General features: G+C 47.5%; 1 protein-coding gene across 1 annotated transcript; it reads right to left on the bottom strand.

Annotated features, from left to right (window-relative positions):
* Positions 1–11067: 11067 nt before the first annotated feature.
* Positions 11068–11642, bottom strand: GNGT2 (G protein subunit gamma transducin 2; the record flags this gene model as incomplete). Its single annotated transcript, XM_084301305.1, has 2 exons — positions 11068–11193; positions 11559–11642. 2 exons carry the CDS (start codon positions 11640–11642, stop codon positions 11068–11070), a joined length of 210 nt encoding a protein of 69 aa, XP_084157431.1.
* Between the last annotated feature and the right edge of the window lie 843 nt (positions 11643–12485).

The following is a 12485-nucleotide window of genomic DNA, read 5'->3' as shown; positions in this document are numbered from 1 at the left end:
TAGTTTACTTTAAAGAAGTTTCTTTTGAAGCCTTTGAAATAATAGCAGAAGTGGCATGTACAGCTATAGCAGTGACCATTTTCTCAGTGATCTTAGCTGTGTAGGTGCCAACCTGTTCCAGAGATGACGCAAACTGCATGGGGAAGGGAAGGGGTGAGGGAAGTGCTTTGGTTTTCCCTCCTTCCTTCAAGCAAAAGCAATAAAACAACAATAACAAAAGAAAAAAAAACAAAACCCTGCTTGGTAGGAAGTATGAATTAATCTGCATCTCTTTAGTAATCAGATTATGTGAACTAAATGCATGCAGAGCAGTTCTGGAGTTCAGGAGAAAGCCAAAGGGATTTGGGGGTGTAAAGGAGGACGGATATTTAGGGCTCTGGATATATCAGGCATTGAAAAAGAGCCTTGGCAGACTTGGCTCTTCAGTCCAGTTTTGCTGCTGAACCAGGGCATGCTTTTGCCCCGACATCTCTTGCATTTGGTGCAAGGAGGGGCAGCAGCTCCTTTGCAAAGTCCTCTACAGGTGGCTGGGGATGTGAACTCAGCCTCAGTTTCCCTACCTGGAGCAAGAGACTTATGCCCTGAAATCCTGCTGGTGTCTCCAGGGCTCAGCCACAGGTGGGTGTGTGGCAACACAACTTTTTTGGTTTTGCTTTTTTTTTTTTTTTTTTTTTTTTTTTTTTTTAATAATATCCAGGGGAATATTGTTAACAAGCTTGGGATAGGCCAGTTTGTTTTAACTCTCCTGGGGTTATTTATGTTCCCCTCCACCCAAATCTCTCTAGGTGGAGAAAAATATTCTTGAAATGTGGCACATTAAAAGATTTTTTTTTTCCTTATTTCAAAAACAACACAACCACCACCACCCTTCTTTCTGTGGTAAGAATAACTGTTCTCATGAGACAGTACCAAATATGTACGTCAAACACATGTAAGATGGTTACTGATTCCCGTCACTCTTATGAGGATTTTATATTTTAGATATATTTTAATGGTTTGTTTTTAATTCTGAGTATTTGGAAGGGACAGTAACTGCTGTGATTGCCTCTTCCATGCGGGGTAAGGTCTTGTCTCTACACAGGGGCTGGGGCAGGGCTTGGTGTGCATTCCTTGCTGTGGCAGAGGGGCCCTGGTCCTGTGCAGTCCCTGGCCACGGCTCTGACTGGAGCAGGGGGAGCTGCATGCCAGTTAAAGCCCCTGTGCCGTGTTTCTCTATAATCCAGCCCAAATGTTGGTTGATGCTAGTTTTCCTTCAAATTGGGGTGGGGGTTAGAAAAGCAAAATTATTTCTGGCTCTGGGGGAAGGTGGCGCAGCCTGGAGCCTGCAGTGTGCTGTGGGGAGAGGGGCAAAGCAGGCGCCCCAGGAGGCAGGAGGAGACCTGGGAGTGGCCTTGGGTGAGCTGATTCAAGGCTTAAAAAGAGGGAATTGGAAATAAACCTTGCACTGATGCTTTTACCATTTCTTTCTGAAATGGAGACCAGACCTCCCATCTGAGCAGACGTTTTCCTGGGTGCATCCTCCAAAGCGAGAACTGGCTTTGAATTTGGATCATGCAGCATCAGGAAGGCGGGTGGTTTATTGATAAGGGAACACAGCAGCAGTTACTGTCCTTTTAGACATTGCAACAACAACAAGGTGTAGAGGAAGGCCAGATATTGCTGTGTGTTTGAGCAACAAGAAAAAAAAAAAAAAGAGGGGAAAAAAAAAAGCTACCTCAAGGTATGAAGTTACCTCAGCAATTTTTTTTTGGGGGGTGGGCTTGCTGATATTTTATATAAAAGCTGATAGTCTTGAATATTTTATTTTTTTAATGAAAAGAGAAGTTAAGTTTCATAATTTCTTATGAGCCAGGAGTTATGTGCAGGTAACCAAGTGTTATGAGCTCTCTATGGAGAACGACAGAAACTTCAGACATAGTGGAAAAGATGGCAGCAGCATATTATTTTGGCCTTTTAAAGCCAGAAATGAATTTTAGCATGACACAAGAGCTGTCAGATGTCGCGACTCTTTGAGAACTTGGACAAATTGGAGCCCACCAACTTTTTCAGTCGGAAAGACTTTTTTTTTTTTTTTTTCTCAATATAAAAACAAATAAAAAAGCCACTGGATGAAAGGCCTTTGTCCATCCAACTCCATCAGGAAACCAAATTGTTGAAGTGCTTGGAATCAGAAATCTTTTACTAAAGGCAATATGAGGATAGACTTACCATCAAGCACCATTCCTAGGCATCAAGCTGGCTATGCTAAGTGGGGTACATGGGGTTTGCTGATATTTAAACTATGCCAGCTTGGGCAATTTTACAAACAGTTGTAAGCCATATCTTTCAAAATGCGAACAAATTGGCCTCCTGTGTTGACGCAGAGGAAGTCTCAAACCATCTTCTCCACTATGATGCTGTTAAATATTTTACAGAGATTTACCTCAGTTTTACTGAGGATAATCAATCAAAAAAAAAAAAAAAAAAGAACAACAGAAATAAATGGGAGCCACCTTTTTTATACAAACACACACTAAGGAGAGAGAAAAAGTGAACAACCCTAATGAATGACAGGTGTGAACCTCTCCCTGTCTGCTTGAGGAGGTTCATATGCTTTTTTTTTTTTTTTTTTTTTTTTTTTTTTAAAAAAAAAAAAAAGAAAGAAAAAAGTCCCATCTTGTTATTTTTTCATTATACCTGCAGGAAAACAACCCTTCCTTGAGTATTAATTGGAAATATATCGGTGGTGCTAAAGTCAATTTGTAAATGGCCAGCTGGCTCCCCAGCCTCACTCCTCTCTTCTGCTCCTAAACCCCACAGAAATTTTGGGTGCATGAGGAACACAGGATCAGGCTCACCTGTAGTGATGGAGAAGTGCTGGCCCTTTTCCAGAGAGATGGGAACAAAGGAGCAAAGCTGGGCAGTGGCAGCAGAAGGAAACCCCTGCCCACCTGTGCAGCACCTTCACTGGTGCCCCTCCACAAGAAGGTGCTTCTGCCTGTTTTTCCTTCTCTTCCAGAGACTGGCATTTGTCCTAGGAAAAACGGTTTCTTATTTAAATCTCTGGCTCTCTACTTCTTACAGCCTTACGTAAATCAGTGTATTCAGACATCGGTGATTATATTTGTATTTTTCAACAGCAAGTGTTTTTGATAACTGGTGCAAACTATCATTGAGGGGAAAAAAAAACAAAACACCCACAATACTGATAATCAGATTGTTGCAGTGAGAAGATCTTGACACATACCTGAAGTCTGATGATTCAGGGACACCTTTGATGCTTTTCACCAGCAAAGGGCTGCAGGCATAAAGACACCTCAAGGCTGATCCCTTTGCCACCATTGCCTGAGGCTGTCTTTGTGGCAGCTGAGACATCACTGGTGCTGTCACATAAGAGTGAGCAGTTCTTTTGGGAACATCATTGTTTCCCTGAGGGAAGGCAGCATCAGCTGTGGTTTCATAAGGCAGACCTAGTTGCCTGGAAAAGGCAAGTCTGCTGCTGGTTTCTCTTCTCCCCAGGTTGGGGAAGCACTTAAATACCTGCTTAAATTCCTACTGACATCCCATTGAGTTCAACAGGACTTCTGGAAAGCAACTTTGCTTTATAAAATTATTCGCAGTAAGGAAGATACCTCTAAGCACCTCTGTATTTCTCCAGAGCCAATCTGAGCTGGGAACAGCTAAACTAGCATAAACCAGGATCCCCGTCCAGACTAGTCATGAGGGCCAGGGGAAGGAGATGCAAGCAAGCTTTGAATTAGGCTTGGAGTGAAGAAGCAGGAAACAAATCCCTAGTAAAACCTGAAAGCAAGCAGAAAGGAGGATAACTGCTCTTCAGTACCTCCTTCCTAACAGCTACTCTCTTTGCACTGGAAAAATAGGCAATCTGGGGGGAACCTCCCATAGGAGCCCTTCAATAGCAAGAAAATCAACCCACATCCACTGTCTGCTACATCTGATGAAGCCAGACTGGGACACAGCAGGGACCCAGGGCAGATGCTTGCTTGTGGCTTCATCTTCACTGAGGACCAGGGTGGTGAGCACCAATTGCTCCTCTCCTGAGCTGCTGCCTCACTTTTGTACTAGAAGATTTTTTTCTGCCTCATTTTATCCTCTTCCCCGCTCCCCTCCCTCCCCCCACCAGGAGGTAGCAAACCCAGCCCTGCTCATCCTAGGTGCTGGAAGGGGTGGGTGCATGGCAGGTCAGTTTGTTTCTTGAAATTGTCCTTTCCTGTCAGATTAGAAAGTTTTTAATTTGAGGCAGGGGCAGTCACGTATGGAGCCTCTGGGATAGGAGAGGGGGAGTTTCTGGTTGCTGTCCTGGGGCTCATCAGATTGTACCAGGGTGGGAGCTTCAGGCAGGAAGCAGTGCATGGGTAGAGCAGGGAGTTTGTTTCCCAGCTGTGCCACTGGCTGGCTCTGAGGTCGTAGGGCAAAACAGAAAGAAAGGAAATAAAGAAATATCTGTGCATCAGTTTCTCCCCAGTGGGAGTAATACTTCTTACCTACCTCGCAGGCCCGTTGTGAGGATTAACAAATTAATGTCTCTGAAGCACTTTGTGATCCTCAGTTCCATATACTAGGCAAAATATTGTTGCCAGGACTATCAACCATGGTGCTATGTGGATTTTTTGGGGTTCATCTCATTTTAATGCTATCAGAATCTTGTTTTGTCATTCAGCTAGGGAAAAAGAGAAAACAAACAAACAAAAAAAAGCCAAGCAAACAAACAACAAAACCCAACACTTAATGTATTTTTCTTCCAAGTTCTGACCACTTTCTCATCCCCTAAGTGCAACTGAGGTAGGGAAGCGAATTGGGGTTCAGCAGCAACAACTGGGCCATGCTCCCTCCTGGCAGTCATGATTGCAGTCTGACTGCACTGACAGGCTTGAAAGAGTTTTACAGAGTCAAAAAAGATGAAAATCCATTGTAAATACTGAAAAGAAACTGCCTCTAACATACACTTCATGTTTCCTGGGCATTACATTTTGGTTGTGTTTTAAGTTTTGAGTGGGGGAAAAAAAATCAGTATAAGTTAGTCAAATAGTTCATCAGTGCCAGAAAAAAATTCTCTTTTAATTTCTAGCTCCAAATATTGTGTTTTCTAGCTTCTGAAAAAAAAAAAACAGTTCAGAAATGCAGGCTTGTTGTAAAACAGTTGAAGTCGTAAATTTAATTTCTTTGTTTTTAATGTAGTTCTTCCCTATCTGTCCCCTGGTGGTTCACAGAAAAGGCTTTTAATATTTTTGGAACTTTTTTTTTTTCCAAAAAAAAAAAAAGTAACAGATTTTGGGATGTGTGGGATTTTTTTTTCTTTCTTTCCCCTATTGTGGCTTTTGTTTTGTTTGGATGAAATCAGTGTGAGCCTGTGAAAAGTGCAGGTCCCTGAGAGGGCATAAGAATATTTAAACATCTTAATTATGTGCTTGGTTCTGAAGGCTGCTCGGGCAGAGCAAATGGCTGGGATGTGCTGTGCCCAGCCTGGCCCTGGGCTTTGCTGGAGGTGAAGAACACAGATTTGCTATGAGAGAAGGGCATGGTGACTGGCAGCGTGAATTAGTGCATGGAAGTTTCAATTCCATTTTAATTAAGCCTGACTGTCGAAAGTGGGTGGAAAAGTGCCCAATGCTTAGGAAACTGCCTCCAAGCAGGTGCTTGCAAATAAACATGTTCAAGGCTCAAATGAATTCGGGATGTCAGATGGGCAGACCTGTGCAGCAACTCACTGGGAGCAGAGCGCCACAACAGGATACTTATTGTTAGGCAAAATGAGGATCTAAAGTTGCAAAACTCTCTTGAAGGAGTTAGCTGCTGTGGTACACTGTGTAGGAGATGCACCTAGGAGATGCACATCAATGATGTGTAGGGAGGGAAAAATGAATCCCAATTCAGCCTTGAATAAGCCTTTCTTACTAGTTTTGGTGTTTATTTTTTGTTTGTTTTTAATAATTTGTGATTATGGGTAAGATCTGGAGCAGAGCAAAACCACCCAGAGGCTCTTAAATTGTGATTTTCAGAGAACATGCAGATGATGCAAGCTGGAAATGTACACCTGCGAACTACCTCAAGGCTGACCCAATTGACACACAGGGAGGGTCTGGCACCACTGCCACGTGGGAACTGCCTTGGGACAGTCTTCAAACACATCAGAAGACGCATCCTCCCAGGTAGTGGAGAGGCAGGTTTGGTACCCTGTCCTTCCACCCCACAGTTAGGGAGCGTTGCAGTATAGAAGAGGAAAGAGATCTGATGAGGAAGGCTCCTGGGACCATTGGTGTGGGAGACTTGCTGGTCAGGATGGGTGGTAAATTGGACTCCTTGAAAGTCAGCCCATTGCTGAATTTAGTGTGCATTTGAACCCTGCTGCTTTACTGTACCTTAATGATTTTCTTTTTAGTTTTTCTTGAAGACAAATACCTCTCCGAGTTGTGGTAGGGCATGCCAGGATGCTTTGCCTGGTCTGCAGTGGCAGCCTGTCCCTGCTATTGTGGCAGAGCAGTGGATTATGAACTGTAGAAAGTATTTGTGAGCTGCATTAGCAAAGTATCAACATGACCTAAAGATGAAAGGATTTTTTTTGCTAAAACAAAGCAAACAAACAAACAAACAAAAACCAACAAATTAAGACCCCAGAGTCAGCTTTATGACAGAATTGAAGCCATTTTTTGACCGGTTTGGGTAAATGATTTTGAAAAGCAACACTAAGTCCAGCAGGACATAGTTGGTAAATGTTTTCCATAGGGATGCAGCAGCATGGAGTGGGGAATGGCTCACTGAGAGCTGCTGTGCTCCTGTGCAGGCAGCACAGGAGCACAGCAGGTGCTGTATCCTGGAGGAGGTGGAGAGCAGCACTGGGTGCATCCAGCTCCTGTTGCTGTTCGTGGATTGTCCCAGAAAATTGGTGGGATTGGCTGGAATCAGTGCAGAAGCTAATTGTCAAAATCACCGTAATGTGTTTAAGTGTTCATTACCAAGCAATTAAGCATATTGTTTCATTTGAAATGTATCTGGATTCATCATGAGATCAGATTTGTTGACTTCAGGAGGAAATCTGGCCCTAAAACATGACACGTACTGCCCCCCCTCCCCCCAACATTGCTTCTTTAACCAGCTCTGTTAGGCTGAATTGAAAACTGACAAATTTTAGGGTCACTCCAGGTGAGGCAAAATCCCAGATGAAACCCTAGAGTTTCTTGAAAGCCCCAAATGGCTGGTGCCTGTGGAGTTTGCCAGCTTCACTGCATGTCAAACACAGGGGCATGACCTTATATATAACCAAGTCATTTTTGTTTATCTACCTCTTAGCAACAATAGATTAAAACTAGATAGTGGCAACTCCACATGCTGTAGTGTAGGGGAAAAAACAAACAAAAAAAAAACACACACACAAAAAAAACACAAAACACAAAACAAAACAAAAAACTCTCTTTTTTCCAAAGAAAAATGTTCTTTAAAAATAGAATTTATGGGCTTTCGTTTCACTTTAAAGTGGTCGTTAGTTGAAAAAGCTCCAGACCTCAGCAGTCCAAACTGTTTAGTTGTGACTGATTTTTTTTTTTAAATGCTCAATCTTCCATTACTTTTTCCTTTTGAACTTTGATATTTACTTCTGTCAGCAGTAGAACTTCCATCCTCCTCAGTTCCCCAGTGTAGTGGGGCTGAACCCCATCTTGCATGGGTAGGAGATGCTAGAGAAATCGTGGGCAGTGTTTTTTTCCCAGTGGCCATGTGTTTCTGCATCTCTTTTGGTGGAGGTTGATGGCAGTGCGAGGGGTGTCCTGAGCAGCACATCAGCCATGCAAAGCAATCCATTGAATTGCAATGGAGCCAAATATGAGGTCCTGTTTTACTCCACGTCCTGACACCACGAGCACCCAGCAGCACCTTGTCCATGGGACAGGTGACCCAAAAGTGCTCATCAACCCACTGAGCAAAGCCACGTCTCTTTCCAGCGGCTGCTCCAATGCAATTTCAAACTATTCCTCAAAAAAAACTGTACTTCATTGTAATGATACTGGTTTTCCTCCCTTCAGCTGAACGTTTCTTTCCACCTTCCCCCTTTCTCTCCTACTTGCCTCATCTAATTCGTGTTCTTCCCTTGTACTCTGGTGTGAGGCGTTTTGTTGGTTTGTATGTGGAGTTGGAATTATGGACTCCATTTCTCTTCCAGCGAGGTTTTGCCACAAACCGCTTTACTCCACTGTTTTTTTGGTTGTTTTTATTTTTTTTTAATAAAGAAGAAAAACAAACAAACAAACCAACCTAACACTGTTCCTGTGTGTTTTTCATCGAGTCGTGGGGAAGGAAGAAATCAAGGTGCTGGTGGGGAAGCGGGTGGCCGAGGACGCGCGTGTGGGCGGCAGCAGCAGCGCCCAGGGAAACCTCGGAGGTTGCCGCCTGTTCTTCACGGGCGGCGGGGCGCAGCCCCGGTCTGTTGCACGACCGGGGTCTGTCGGAGCGTGCGGGATCCTCTCCTGGAACCTCTGCGGGGCGCTGGGCACGGGGCTCAGGCCCTTCGCAAATCCCAACGCCCCCCTCCCCTTCGTTTCGGGCCACGGCGGCTGCCGCGTGCACCGGCGCCACCAGCCCGCAGGTTTCGTCGGGTTTGGCGGCGCTGCGGAATCCCGGCCCCCTCCCGGGGCAACGGAGCGGTGCCGGGCGCTGCCTGCGGCGGCGGCCCCCGGAGGAGGCCCCGGGCAGGCCGCGGAGGCGAGGCCCGAGCGAGCGCCCAGAGCGGCGGGGACGAGAGTCAAGACACCGCGGCGAAAGGGCTCCGTAACGGTCCCATGGTGTAATGGTTAGCACTCTGGACTTTGAATCCAGCGATCCGAGTTCAAATCTCGGTGGGACCTCCCGCCATTTTTGTCTCCGCCGCCCCGATAATTCAGCGGGAGGCGGTCGCGAAGCGGGGCGGGAGCGCCGGCACCGGGCCTGCCCCGAAAGCCCTCCCGTCCTCCCTGGTGCCGGGCACCCGCACGCCTCCATTTCGTGCGGGGGCGCCGGCGCTCAGGAGCGCATGCGCGCGAGCACCGACAGGGCGGGGCTGAGGAGGGCGCAGCTCGGATGCTGGCGCAGGTCGCGCGCGTGGCGTGACGCAGCCGCCTCCCCGAGTTGCTATTGGCTGGCGGCGCCCCCGCCTCGGGGCGTTCCCTAAGGCGGGCTGCGGAGCGCTTCCCCGGGCGGCACCATAAATCCTGGCGGCGGGGGGGGGGAGGGAGTCCAGCTGCGGCCCCTGCGTGGGGTCGACAGTAGAGACGCTCCCTCCCCCCCCCCCCCACCCCCCCGGGAGGCAGCGCGTGGATCAGCCCGCCGCGGAGGGCGGGCCGGGGCGAGCTGGCGCTGCTACAGGGCCCGGAGGGCTCAGCCGGGATTAACCCGGCCCGGGCCCGCCTGAGGCCTCCGCCGGGATTAGCGGCAGGGACGGGCAGCAAATCTCTGTTCTGGCACAGGAGCTGCCTTTATTTATTTAGTTAGTTAGTTAGTTAGTTTTTTTTTTTTTTTTCGTCTGGTCTTCATAAAGCAGGGGGATGCCTGAGGGTGCTCGTCGCTAGGTTTGAGCCGTTCCGAGCTCGTCCTGTCCAGACAGAAGAGACAGAGGCTGCGCTTCGAATGCACAGGGGGTGGGTTTATTTAGTGTAGGCAAGAGAAAGAACAAAACCTTTATTGATTCAGGTACTCGTGGCTAGGCAGGTACACGACACCGGACGCGGAGGATCGGTGTGGGTTCCCTCTGCGCTGTGCTCAGGTGGGGGCAGGCTCTGGGTGGCTGAGGCCCTCCAGTCCCACGGCCTCCTGCAGGGAAGCGCCGAGCATGGCCAGCAGTGGCCCAGCGGCCAGGAAAGCACCGCAGCTCCGGATGGGTTCAGGAGCGATTTCCCTGTGCGTGCAGCATTTAAAGTCGTCCCAAGCCCACCTCCATGCTCTTCTGGAGCCCTATCCGTGGCTGCTTTCTCCACCAGCATCATGAGAGACAAAGGCTATGCCCAATACAATTCTGCACTATCAACTCTTCCCAAACAGCCACATCCCACGTGGTGGGAGAGGTTTGTTCCTGCCTTCAATTTGTAGCAATTATCATTCCTGTGTTTAAGTCTGACCTGGTGCATGCACCATCTCTGAGCAGAGGCTGTCTGGGCTGCCAGCTCCAAGTCATCCCTGTCACCGAGACATTGGGGGACAAGACCTTGCAGCACCACTACCTGTATGGAATTGGTCCATCCTCCCCACCTGCCCACAGCACAGCGTCAGCAGCAGAGGAGAGCAGATCATAAAGCGAAGGCAGTGTATGGAGCCGCCATAGCTGCAGGAAGGCCCTGACAGCTTACTCTCCTGTGGCTGCAAGACTAAGAGGCAGGGTTAAGCTTTTGAACAAGCTGCCTGGAGCCTTGCGCCTTCCTGTGTCTCACAATATGTTGGTTGAAGTCCCCAGACATACTCTGACCATCCCATGGCTCTAGATGCATTGTGGGTATGAGCTGTGGTCTGTAGGGGCGATAGCATTAATGGGCTGGGGGTATACATCGTAATAAAGAGAGTAAAGCTTCAGACCTCTGGAAGCCTCAAACTAGCAACAGTATGTTGTCTGCCTGTGCCAGATGGGGGAACAGGGTAATAACTCAAGTGAGATCCCACTGGGAGCATTCTTCTGCATTGAGTGGGAAGAGGGGGGCTCAGCTCGGGGCTTTGGAGCCTATACTGGTGTTGGTCTGCTTGGAGAAGTCTGAGACAAGGAACAGCCCTACGGTTTCGTTAAAGCCCAGTTTGCTGCTGCCTGCTAAAAATACAGAAGTTTTGCTTGGCGGAAACCAAATGTAAATCAGTTACATGAGCACAAAAGCACACTCTGCTCTGACTGCTGAACCTCATCTCCGGTGTTGGGGGGGGGGAGAGGATAGCTTTTTTTTTTTTTTCCTCTTTCTCTCTCTTTTTTTTTTTTTTTTTTGCTACTTTAGATGCAACTACATACTGGTTCAGGACTCCCCAGTGCCAAGGTCAGACTACAGGAAAAGCAGGTTTCTTACAGTCTTGCCTCCTGCATGAAACAGCCCAGTTCCTGGCCAGGGCAGGGAGGGAGGAGAAAGGGTGTCAGCTTATTGTACAGCCACCCTTTTCCTTAAATGGGTTCTTGTCCTCAGGGACACCTTTCAACAGTGGGTCCTCTCCTGCCATGGATTCGACGTACTCCTTGATCTCTTTGCCGGTCTTGGAGACCTGCAAGGAAGGAAGGAGATGCCCCACATGGGTTACAAGAACAAGCCATCACTGCAGACCTGTACTCTTGCTCGTCATCTGCCTACAAACCCAGTTGCTCCTTTGGGAGAGGAGAACTGTGGAGCTACCCATGGCTGTGGTATCCCCAAGAACATCCCTATGGGGCTGCAGCTACAGGACTGTGAGACATGAGGCTAAACCCCAAGAGGAAGCTTGTCTTGAGGCAATAGGTTTGAACTCACATGCTTGTGCCTGTATATGAGGTTTAATTTTAGGGGGTTGTGGTTTGTTTTCCCTTCATAGCACAATCAGGTCAGAACATTACCCCAGGAAAAGCCCATTTCCATTTTGGATGAAATACTCACCATTTGCCTCTCATTCTTCACCTCCTTTTTCAGCTGATCCAGTTCCATCTTCAACAGTTCCTTCTCTGTCATATCCTGAGCCATTTTGCCCTGTAACCACACATAAATGGCATTTGCTTAAACTATAGATGGGCTTCGCCTAGGGCACATTAGGACTATTAGTTTGGCCGTAACACTATTGCAAATGCTGGTAACATCTCAATTACTCTCATGTTGAGAGAGGGGCTGAAGCTTTAGAAGCACAACAAAACAAAACAGAAAACACAACACACATTTCAAAACACTTTGTATTAACATCTGCAGTAGGCAGATTTTTGTTTGCTTGTTCTCACTAGACAAATCAAGCAAAAGGTGCAGTTTGAGGGCAGCTGAGGAGGATCTAGCCTAGTTCTTAAAGAGGTTTTTGCCTACCACAGAGGCTGTTTCCCAACAGCATGAGGAGACCAGTTCAGTGGGGCCAGCTGAGCCCAGAGAAAAACTAGGGCTATTGGATTAGCAGCCCCTTAGGAGGACACAGATGGGAATGCATCAAATTTCTCAGTGTCTCCTGAACAAGCAGAGCAGCATAAATGCAAACTAGATTTATCTAGTGTGTCTGCTTGGGCAGGAGCAGCTTTGCAGGTTTTCCGAGGAACTACCAACTCATGAAGATAGAGGCACCTACAATAGTGTTTGTGCCTGGAGGAAGCAAAGCCACTTACCTACAGGGACAAGGAGCTGCCCCCTCTCAGTGGTGGAGCTGTTCAGAAACCCATATGTGCTGACAAGATGCTGTCCTTTGCACCCTCACTGTCCTGCTGTGGGCTTGAAGACTCCTTTGTATCTCCCAGCCAGTAGCAGGGAGCAGATGTCTTTGGTCCTTAAGCTGATAATAGACTCAGGCAAATAAGCTGGTCAGGTGTTGAGTATTAGCCTCAAAGCCCAGGG

The sequence above is a fragment of the Netta rufina genome (genome assembly GCF_964035555.1).
Source record: "Netta rufina genome assembly, chromosome: 24".
Classification (NCBI taxonomy): domain Eukaryota; kingdom Metazoa; phylum Chordata; class Aves; order Anseriformes; family Anatidae; genus Netta; species Netta rufina.
The sequence above is the reverse complement of the archived record's forward strand: the minus strand, read 5'-3'. Positions and strand labels throughout refer to the sequence as shown.